The sequence below is a fragment of the Cryptomeria japonica genome, chromosome 11 (assembly GCF_030272615.1).
Source record: "Cryptomeria japonica chromosome 11, Sugi_1.0, whole genome shotgun sequence".
Lineage (NCBI taxonomy): Eukaryota > Viridiplantae > Streptophyta > Pinopsida > Cupressales > Cupressaceae > Cryptomeria > Cryptomeria japonica.
The window spans coordinates 277,937,660-277,949,805 of NC_081415.1; the positions used below are offsets into that span (position 1 = coordinate 277,937,660).

The 12,146-nt window shown below is 39.3% G+C and overlaps 1 protein-coding gene across 3 annotated transcripts in view; it reads right to left on the bottom strand.

The window, feature by feature from the left end:
• The window catches only part of LOC131068570 (thiosulfate/3-mercaptopyruvate sulfurtransferase 2), a 210,158-nt gene that overhangs the window by 131,908 nt on the left and 66,104 nt on the right, over positions 1-12,146 (bottom strand). For all 3 annotated transcript variants that reach the window (XM_058003796.2, XM_058003797.2, XM_058003798.2), the window contains exon 4: positions 168-230. In XM_058003796.2, the coding sequence (XP_057859779.2) occupies positions 168-230 (63 nt within the window). The remainder of the gene's footprint in view (positions 1-167; positions 231-12,146) is intronic.

Below are 12,146 nucleotides of genomic sequence, written 5' to 3' on the forward strand. Positions count from 1 at the left end.
ACAATGCGTTCCTCACACTTCTACTTCTAAAGGCATTACTTAGTCCAAGATGAAAACATAACTTTAACGTATTAATGGAGAACATGGAATTATTAAAAACCTGGGAAAAAGGAAATATAACAAAAAGTAAGGATTAACAATTAAAAAGTAGAAAGAGTTCAACTTACATTAGAAGTCTGGTCAGATATTTTGTCCACATCAAAGAAGACTGCACCAGGGATATGGGCACCCTGTAAAACCATCCAAAAACCCACTCGTTCATATCATACCAAAATATATTAATCATACCAGAATCATAACTTGTGAAAAAATACCAGATTCATAGCATGCAAAAGTTGATTCTTGTTACAAGAAATTTTCAAGTGAATAATTGTAAAAAATAATCTATACCTGGTAAGAAAGCAAAAAATACAAAGTACAACTGTGAGATTGCAATGACCAATATACATTAAAAGCACCTCTGAATGGGATAAGAAATTATAGATCAAAAGGTAATTGTGGAAAGGCATGGGTTTCTGCTTATGCCAGTGTTGCAGGAAGTGGCTGCCCACTTATCTAGTGATGGCATGCCCTCAGGTTCCTCCTCAGATCAATTCATTGATCTGAAATCTGATGTGAAAACACCTCCAAAATGTCCAAATCTTGATTGGTTAGAAACCATAAGTCTCCAGTTCTATATCTGCCCCCTCCTCATTCAGTTTAAGAAATTTCTCTAAGGCTATTGGATTTTCCCAATCTGGAAGATTTAATGGGAATAAGACTGGTTTTCAAAAGTTTGGATTAGGAAAAAACTTGGAGGTCAAAGTTAATGGCCCCTATCAGAATCTAGTTCTACAGCAAGTGGCTTTACTTTCCTTCCTCTTCAATTTGGATTAGAAAATGATGATTTTCAGAGCAGATCCCGTTTCCTCATCCAACAGCATTTATTTAGACATCTCTAAAGACTTTGAAGTTTGATCCCTTAATGAGTTTACCCCACCACTAATCCAGCTTGAGATTGTCATCCTTTTTTCCCATTGCATATTCGCAAGAAATAAATTATAATTGAGATAGGTATGAAAACAGGGAAATTTTAAAAATTGAAAACTAAACAGATCCCATGCATTGGAATATTTCTTGTACAAAAATTTGTTCTAAAGTAGATCTAGATAGAAAGCTTCCATGAGCAATTAAATTCAAGTTGTATATCAATATGCCATTTGGCCTCATTATTAACAGGGTAGGAGTCAAGAAAGTAGCTAGGGAGCAAGGACTAAACCATCTAGATATTTCCTGAAATTAAACTTTGATGGTACTTTGAAAGGGAATCCTGGTTCAGCAGTTGCAAGTGTAATTTTGAGAAATGACCAATGCTGTTTTATTGTTGGAGGCTATTTTTCTCTGGGTGTCTATTCTAGTAATTGTTGAGTTTCTAGCTCAAATAGTAACTTTTGCACAGGTTCGACGTGAACGTGTTGAAAAGCAGTTCAAGTGATTCAAGTTCGTCTATTTTGTATCACTTTTAACTTTTTTAAGGGTTAAAGCAAAATTCTTTTATTTAGCTAATTAAGTCTAATAGTGTAGTTAAACACTAATGACTTTGACTTATCTTCCAAGTCATCTCTTGTAAGAGATAAGGGTGCCTTTTGGAAGACTATTTTTTTAGTTGAGTATTATAAAGATAGGAGCATGATAGAAGAATGTAATATACAATTAATTTCCATGTAGCTATGAGTTAAACAACTAGTCGAGATTTCCTTGTAAATTTTCCTAAGCAATGAAAGACTAATTTGAAGGTGTAATTATCTGTGTATCTGCTTTATGCTTCCGCATTTAAGTTTCAACAGTTGTGTGATTAATGCATGTTAGAAGAATAATTTTGTTTATTAGACATCAAGACTTCAGCCATTTTGCCTGAAACTTTACATGGTATTAGAGCTTGAAGTAAGAAGAAATTCACATGTTTTTTCTGGAGGAAATCATGTAGGCTTTTAGAGGAAAATCATGAGTTTATTTTAATAAATCTTGACTACCAGTTTGTATAAAATTTCACAACTGCTTTTTCTTTAAATATCTCAGAATTTTTAAAGGTGAAAAATTCCACAAGGTAGAAATCGCATGGAGTTTCTCTATTGAAAAAACATAGTTTTTTATTCTTGATAAATCATAGGTCATATTTTAAATTCATGCTAGGGTTTGTTTTAAATCAACATCAAATTTCTCAGTTTATACAAAGTGTTAAGCCAATTTTTTGCAAAGTTTATAGCAACCAGGGTTTATCAGATCATAACTCAAGGTTAATAAGATCATAGCCAGGGTTTGAAAACGAACTAGAGTTTATTTCAGGTGTTTTTGAAAACGCAAAATTTCATCATTTTTTGCAAATCTGTGGCAGCTAGGTTTTCCAGACATTTTCCAGTAGCTAGGGCAGCTGCAGCCAGGATAGAAGTGAACTAGGTTTTACAGTACGTAACCTAGGGTTTGAAACAAGTGTTTTCATTTTTTTGAGCAATTTGTTTATTTTCAAATCTTGGAGTTTGTTAATAAAAGGAGAAAAGATTATTTTAATAGCATTAGCTGGCCTTAGATTCAAGGATAGATTAGATGTTGAGTTGAATTGACTACCCTAGAAAGTTTGGATGAGTTTGTTAATGGAGGAAAACAATCTTTGGAAAATCATTAAGGATGTGGTACTACATCCCCAAATGCTTAGCAATCAGTAGCTCACAAGATGAAAGAGATAAAGGCCAAGCATGTTCAGGTAATTGCATGATTTATTAAAATGAATGAAAATGTACATATAGCAATTACAAAGACGATGTTTCTATTACGAAACAATTATAAACTGAAGAAATTAGAAACTATCTAATATGTACAATATGTTACATTATTAACCATTAACTAAATAATTATAAAGATATTATACTAATACCCTCCCTTAATGGTCAATCTGTCAACTACACCAAGTTGCCCCCTAAATTTTACAAACTTATCCGGGCTCAGAGACTTGGTAAGAATATCTATTGTTTGATCCTCTATCGAAACGTACAACAACTGAACTGATCTGTCTTAAACCAGCTTCCGAATGAAGTGACAATGAAGTTCAACATGCTTGGTTCTCTCGTAGAAGACCGGATTCTTGGCGAGTTTGAACACCCCTTGATTGTCACAGTAAAGGGGAGTAGAACCTACTTGAGACATCTGCATGTCTGAAAGCATCCTCCAAAACCAAACTGCCTCACAAGCTGCCTTAACTGTTCCTCGATACTCTGCTTATGTCGAGGAAAGAGCCATTGCTTGCTGCTTCTTGCTAGTCCATGTGATTGCACCAAATCCCAAACTGAAAACATACCCAAATGTTAATTTTTTGTCATCAACAGAACCTGCCCAATCTGAGTCTGTAAAATCAATGAGTCTAGGATCGTGACTTCTACTGTACAGAAGACCAAAATCAGAAGTGCCCTTCACATAACGCAGCACATGCTTCGCTACTACCCAGTGATCAACCTTGGGGGCTGTCATGAAGCATGAAATGTAGCTCACTATAAAACTGAGATCAAGCCTAGTAGGAGTAAGGTAGATGAGACTACCCACCAGTTGCCTGAATGCTGATTCATTCACCCCAAGTGAATCTGATTTGGCTATCAGCTTCAGCCCTTTCTCCATACGTGTGGATGCGGGTTTGTAGTATTGCATTTGAAACTTGTCTAGTAGACTGCGGGCATACTTTGACTAAGATATGAAGATACTACCTTCAGTCTGCCAAACTTCAACACCTAAGCAACAGTGCAAAAGTCCCAAGTCTATCATGTCAAAGGACTAGCACAAACTCTATTTAATCTGATCGATCAAAAGTGCCGAACTATCAATGATAATTAGGGCATCAACATAGACAACAAGAATAAGAATATCACCACCAATGTTTTTGACATACAAATTAAAATCAGATGGACTCCTCTAAAAGCCATGATCTGTGAGCTACTTGTCAATTTTGATGTCCCAAGCCCGAGGAGACTGTTTTAGCCCATAGAGTGCTTTCACCAATTTGCACACCTGGTGGTCTTTTCCAACAACCTTTAACCCTGGAGGTTACGTCATGTAGACTTCTTGCAACTCACCGTTGAGGAATGCACTCTTAACATCCATCTAATGGATTTTCCAACCAAACTAAGCTGCTAAGGCAAGGACGAGTTGAATGGTACTCATTTTTTCTATAGGAGCAAAAGTCTCCTCATAGTCAATGCCTTCCTTCTATGAGAACCCCCTAGCAACGAGACAAGCTTTGTACTTGTCAAGGGTTCCGTCAACTTTGTCCTTAACTTTATACACCCATTTGCAACTAATGAGCTTCTTCCCTGGAGGAAGATCAAAAAGGACCCAAGTGTTATTCTTTAGAAAACTATAATGTTCAACTTCCATAGCCTTTTCCACTCAGGAATTCCTTTAGCCTCAAAATATGTTTGGGGCTAAAAAATACTATGAATGTTGACCATGAGAGAAAAGTTGACTATATTGTGCTACTTGCTCTTGTTTCTGGATGATCTACCGTCAATGAGCTCATTAGCATGAAGATCACTTATGGTCTCAACCCACCATTTAGGCCGGAGAGTAGAAGGACCAATATCAGATGCGGGAGTAATAACTAGAACTGTATCTGGAACAGGTTCAACAAGTGGAAGATCAACATCATCCACAGGAAAATCAAGTTGAGGATCATCAAATTCAGATTTTGCATTGTCCCTCCCATCAGGTGAACGTAATGGAAGACGGACACCCAAATCAGTAGCCTTCAAAGGTTGATCCTCAGAACTCTGCACAGACGAGGATAGCTGAAAAGGTCCTTGTTCTTCATCACAAACAACATCGCGACTCAAGATGAGACAATCAATGTCTACATCAATCATTCAAAACGCCTTGTGGTTGTCATTGTACCCTATGAACATAAGTTTTTGACTATTGGAATCCAACTTGGAGCGCTTGGCATCTAGAATCTAAACATATGCTAAAGAGCCAAAGACTTTCAGATGACTGATCCTAGGTTTGCAACCAGTCCAAGCTTCCATAGGGGTCTTCCCTTTAATGGCTTGTGTGGGAGACCAATTAAGGAGATAGATTGTGGTGTATATAGCTTCTGCCCAAAATGTCTTGGGAACACTCCTGTGTTCCAACATTGACCTAACCATCTTAATTATAGTGCGGTTGCAACACTCTACAACATCGTTCTGCTAAGGAGTGTAAGGTGTGGTTAGCTGGCGTTTGATGTCGTGTGTATCATAGAAGTTGGAGAAAGTGGTACAACAAAACCCCCTCCCCCCCATTATCTAACCTAAGAGTGACTATGGGACAGCCTAACTCATTTTCTATTAAGGCCTTAAAATTCTAAAATACAGCAAACACGTCTAAATTCTGTCTATGAAAGTACACCCACATTACGACTGAAATCATCAACAAAAAGTAAGAAATACTTGGACCTAGTAATAGAAGGTGTATTCATTGGTCCACATATATCAACATGAACCAATTGTAGTACCTTGGAGGCCTACCATGAGTCACCATCCTTGAATGGTGTCCTATGCTACTTCCCAGCTTGACAAACTCCACAAACTCGTTGATTTTGAGTCTAAATCTCAGGTAAGCCATGAACTAAATCTTCCCGAACAAGCTAAGCAAGATAATGAATGTTCAAGTGGTCGTACCACTGATGCTAGAGACTGTTGATAGAAGATGATTTAGCTGCAAAGGCATGCTCCATAGAATCACCCATATCCACAAGTCTTTATAGACCATGATCCTCGATGCCAACAACCACACTAGTGCGAGTCGCACAATCAACAATCAAACACTTGTGTGAATTGAACCACATCAAGTTGAGGAAAGTGTTGCATAATCCAACTCACAAAGAGAACATTTAGTTCCATGCCAGGAACGTAGTATACATTGAGGAATATGAGATTCCTCCCACCAGATTGTATCTGAACATTGCCCTTGCCGACAACAGTATACTCTTCACCTCCTCCAAAAATGACTGAATCAATGAATGGTGAGAAGTCTATGAGCCAATCACGTCGATGAGTGAAATGTCGAGATGCACTGGAGCCTATGTACCAAGCAGAAGACTTCACATGATCTACAGGTCTTTTCGCCATGAAAGCATAAAAGGCAAATTCTTTTTGCTCTGAGTGCTCTGCGGCATTGGCCTTAGGCTCAGACCCTCCCTGCTTTCGCCACTCGGAACCCAAACGATTCCGACAGTCCTTTATCAAGTGACCATACTTGTGGCAATAGTTACACTGGACTTTCTTCTTCTTTGAGCTATTTTGAGACTAACTGGGGCCTTTCTGTTGAGAGGACTGAGATTTGCCTTTATCATTGTGAAAGGATATGGCTGCGAAGGCTTGTTCTGTGGAGAACGAAGTAGCACTACTACCAAACTGTTGTTTCCAACGATCCTACTGCACAAGTTTGGTGCACAACTCTGAATCAGTGAATGGTGAGAAATCTGTGAGCCAATCACGCTGATGAGTGAAGTGTCGAGATGCACCAAAGCCTATGTACCAAGCAGAAGATTTCACATGATCTGCACATCTTTTCGCCATGAAAGCATAAAACGCAAATTCTTTCTGCTCTGAGTGCTCTGCGGCATTGGCCTTAGGCTCAGACCTTCCCTACTTCCGCCGCTCGGAACTGTTGACGTGTATTTTGTACACAATCATACACAGAATAAAATACCCAAGGGTACCTTATCCTCTCTTGAATAAAATCTCTAACTGCTGAAGATATCCCAAGAAGGATCAGTTAGGGTGACTTCAATGTTCTTTTAAGTAGGGTCTCTACGTGTGGATAAGCACCAGTGGTCGTTGTGATTGTTGTGTCATCAAGGGGCCTTACGTATCCGAAATGCAGGAACAAGATTTCCTAGTACTAATGAATTCCAAAAAACATCAAAAGAGTAGGGCTTGCAAGAGATCTAGTCTAATCTAACCCTAAGAATGACTCAATGTGGACGAGACTTGGCAAGATTCTACCAACTTCAATATTGCCATAAAATAACAACTCAATTGAAATTGATGCGATCTTCTAAGGTAACAAATGATTTTTCAATTCATCAAGGATCATAGACACTACCACAAAGGCACATATCCAAGATACAATAATGATTGAAGGTTTAAGTGATTCAAGTTTATCCAGTTGACCACGCAAGGCATTCCTACGATCAGCAAGAAGCCAGTGGTTTGGAGAGTGAATCTCACCGACGATCAAGTCCAACACTTTATCCTTCAAACTAAAATACTACTTTGATTGAGAAAGATTCAAGAAAGTGAACAACCATGAAGATAACCATAAGAATTGCAATAAAACACCATAACTTCAATATTCTATTGATCTCAAAGCCATCATGAACAACAATTGTTTGAAATTCCTTCCTCAAAGCTCAATCTTGCTACAAATCAAATTGCTAATCTCTAATATCTCTCTAATTCTACAATTTCTCCTTAATCTCTAGTTTTTCTAGTTACAAAATGAAAAGAAATGAGGGTATATATAGCATCCTCAATTACAATGAACGGTCCAGATCAAAAAGAAGATCAATGGCCAAGATTATGACACCTAAACCCTAATTAGGGTTTATTACAAATAGCCCCCTTTTTACTGAACAATATTAAATGCATAGCCAAATATTAAATTTGGCACGAAAATCTAGGAGACAGACCAATGACAATTAAGGTGCCACATCATCTATAACAACCTCTCATCTAGAATCTTATTCCCTTTCCAATGCTCCTTCTTAGCATATGCAATGAATCTAGACACGATTCCTTCGATCTCAGCAATTGGAATCTCGGGAAGATTCTTCATTCGTTCCTCCAAGTGGATGACCTGATCGAAAGCCTTAAGAAGAGCAGCGTCCCATTCAGGTTCAAGTTCCTTGGTCTTCTCAATCAGGAGCATGGTGGCAAACATCTGGTCTCGTTGCTCATTTGTAATAACATTCTCATCTTTGCAAAAGATGACCTTGACTCTATCTTCCAATTCCTGCAAATCCACATCTGTCTCAACTTCGATCCTCCTGCCAAGAATAGTACATAGTACCTCAAACACTCTGTCCTGGATCAAGCGGATAACCTCCTCAACATGATTGCATCTAGTACTGATGTCCTCGAAGAGAACTTCCTTCATCTGGAGTAAAGTCGACCACTGAAGTAAACTATGAGGTCCTCCATCCATTATCTTTTCTTGCACTAGGACCTTCCTTGATGTTTGTCTGATTACTTGCAGGACAGGAATGATAACATCCTTAGTATGAGCAAAAGCAGCTACAGTTATCATCAAGTTGTGGATGACCTCAAGAACCTGAATAGCTCGGTGAATGGTCTGCATCATCCTTGTTGCAAATTCAATAGCAACTGTATGGGATTTGTCAATCCATGAGCTCATAAGCTGAACCAAACTCCTGACTCTCTCTGCCTCGCCAACTGATTCAAGGGGAAGTGCCTGTGCAGGAGATACTGCTGGATCCTGACGTCTCAAAGGCTGATTGAGATGGCTAAAGTAGCCTCTCCAAGCACTGACCTCTCGCTCAAGCTTTCTATTCTTCTCCATTTCTTCTCTAAGCTTATCCTTAAGTGCCTCAAATGAATCAGTGGCATCATCCAACGTCTGTTCAGCTGTGAGTGGACCAAGCTCAAATGTCTCTACATCATATTCCTCTGCGAGGATCTTACCTTCATACTTGTCCACTGCTGGTGTAGCTATCTGCAATTTCCTGGATCCTGTCTCATCTCTGATCATCTTGGACATCTTAGTAGCCTTCCTCTTCTCTGTCATTTCTCGAGAATTTCCAACAAGGCTCTCTAAATCAATCACACTGTCTTCGTCCTCGATCACAATCACCCTTGTTAGTCTCTCTTTTAACCAATCTGGAATGGCAGATCTTTTTTCTTTAACCTGTATCTCCTTAGGCAATGTTTCTTCTTCTCTGGGAGGAGATGTTACTTCATTATCTTCCTTATCTTCATGTAGCTCATTAGCTCGGAGAGACCCACTTGGTGACCTTCGAGGTGCCTGTCCTTCTTTATCGTTCTGTACCATTGATTCCATAGACTCCTCTATCTCAAGTGTCCTCTTCTCAGGTTGAGAAGATGTGCTGGATGAACGATCTCGGTTGGCCTCTTGCTTCTTCTTGGAAGATTCTCTTTTCTCAGGTCTCTCTTTCCTCTTCGAGCCTCTAGGATGGGGGTTGCCTTCACTTATGCTTCGAAGGTTGCCTTCACTTGTGTTTCTGGGATTAGGATTACCCTCACTTACACTTGCTCCTCCTTCAACTGGTTTCTCTTCCAAAGTGAAAGTCATAGATATGCGTTGCTCTCTCAACTTCTGATGCTGCACATCAACCCATCTGCGAGTACAAGACAAGACTGGAGCCATCAAAGCATCTAGATCCACAACCTCGGGTTCATTCCAATCTAGCCTCACTGATTTGCTTTCTCGATCATAAGATGATTGGAGATGTCTGCCACTGTCCTGAGCTTGGTCGGCCACTCTATAAATCTTGCATTTCCTGATGAAGTCTAAAGGCAATCTAGAATGCATCTTTCTTTTCACTTCAAGGTCATCCAAGAGATTCATCACAAAGTCCTCTACCTGAGGTTCATGCTTATATTTTCTTCCGACTGTCTCCTCTATATACCCATATGGATCAAAGCTCTCTCTCAAGGCAAAGAATGAAAATGAATATAAAGCTAACTCCTTCTCTGCATCATCCATGGCTAGAGCATTAGGACATACCTCAACTGAATTCCCTAATATGATAGGCACAGGAACTCCATTTCCATGTCTGTGTCTGAATGCTTTCACATAAGCTGCCAACTGTCTTGTTACCTCAAGTAACACAATTCTGTCTGTCGGATATCTTGGCAACATATAAGGAGGTGAAGGACATCCCTGAACTCTAATATATGTAAACTTCTGAAATTGGATGAACCAAGCACTGTACCTTTTTACTAGCTCTTGTGCATCTTGAGATAGCCGGTTGTGAATCCCGCCTTGCAATATCCTGGTGATGTTCATCGTGAATGTATCATTGACTAAGTTGTAGTTACTTCCTGGCGGATGATGCAAGTGAACATAGGAATCACAAACTCTGACCTCGCCAAGTCCTCTTCCAATCACTCCTCTGTGAGGCAATCCTGCATACTCAAAGCTCCTGATCAAGGCATATATGATGTATGAACTCATGTGGAAAGACTTGGTAGCCTTCAATCTCCTTAACTGTACGTCCAAGCAATGGCTAATCATTCTAGCCCAATGGATTGTTCCTTTTCCCTGAACTATCACTTGGATGAAGTAGAACATCCACTTCTCAAAATAGAAGGCTTGAGGGGCTCCTGTGACTCGGTTGAGTAGTGTTATCAAATCTCTGTACTCCTCCTGGAAGTCGATCCTATGTGGTGTGTTCGGAATCTTGCTCAGGCGAGGACGACTCTTGAGTAACCAATTCTTGTTGATGATGCTTAGGCAAGTGTCTGGATCATCTTCGTACATGGACCTGGCTCCTTCTATGCTTTTATAAATCATATCTTTATGTTCTGGCAAGTGAAGAGCTTCACTAATAGCCTCCTCTGAAAGATAAGCAAAAGTGTCTCCTTCCTTGGACACTATCGATCTGGACTGTGGATCATAATGGCGAGCACACTCGATCATCAACTCATGGCACTGGATTGCTGGAGGGAAGCCGGCCGCCTTAATGATGCCACTTTCAATTATCCTCCTTGCGACAGGTGATGGCTTGCCAATGTAAGGGACCACTCGAAACTTCTTCACACTGAAGTTTCCCAAGTTGGTATCTCCAATGTTGCTCCACTTCGACACGATCTTGGTCTCCAATTCTTCGTTCTTCTGATCCTCCTTCATGAGAGCTGGACGACTGGTGGATGCTCCCGCCTTTGGGGTCGCCATTGTAACACCTACACAACATTTCATAATAAGAAATAGATTTTGCAATGTATAAACATGAATTAGATTAAAGATTGAATTTAGGAAACTTCATGATAAGTCCTTGAGTTATCATTTCCTAAATACGATTGAGCTACTGGAAATTCAAAATTTCAAAATTCAAAATTTAGATTAAGACTATGACGATCAAAATTCAAAATTTAGACAAAAGAAAACTTCGCCATACCTCACTTTGAGACCTAACTCTAAAAAGATGCAAAAATATGAAATTCGCCTAGGCAAAACGAAATTTGAAGTCTTCAACGTGATCCTCCTTTAGCAAAGGCACCTTTCTTGTCAATTCCACCACCCTTGGGGTCTTCCAATGCCTTGAAGGCAAATTCGCTCCACTTGAACACAATTCGCACTCCTCTCTTGATGATATTTCGCACTTTCTCCTATTGCTCTCCAAAATCGCATGCAACAAGGATTGAATGATGATTTAAAATGAGATATCATACCTCCCCTTTATAGGCGCTTACCTCTTCAATCCCCCATAGGCCGACTTTTGAAGATAGGCAAATAATAAACAAATTTTAAATAAAAATGGAGGCCGACTTTGTAAAAATATAAAAATAAAACCCAAGCGCTCTCCCTCTTATTTAATTAAATTAATAATTAATTAATTAAATGCCTTGTATTTAATAGCTTCGATTTTTAAAAGGCAAAATTAATTATTAAATGCCTTGTGCGCACCCATTAAATGCTAATTTTAATTAAATATTTCAAGTTTTATCAAATTTTAGCATTTAATATAATTCAAAAATATTGGCGCCAAACACGTGAGAGATGTAAAGGATACAAACCATATCGCTCTGGTCCCTGGGAGAGGGACAGGAGCGATCTAGCATTTTGCTCTTCAATTTCTCCCCTTTTACGTTCAAAACCACTTCCTCTACATTGAAACTGGCATCTTCATTGGGAATCTTGAATTTGAACGATTCGATGTTGTAGATGAATGCCTCTTAAGGTCATTATCGCCCTGGTCCCTTGGTGAGGGACAGGAGCGAACTTTGCATTTACTCCTTGGTCATTGCCTCTTTAATCACCAATTTGCATCACAAGGCAAGTAACAATTTTATCCTTTCATTCCACGCGTACTTTACTTGTCCTTTACAAGGCGAATTTGATATTCAAGTGAATATCGCCCTGGTCCCTTGGTGAGGGACAGGAGC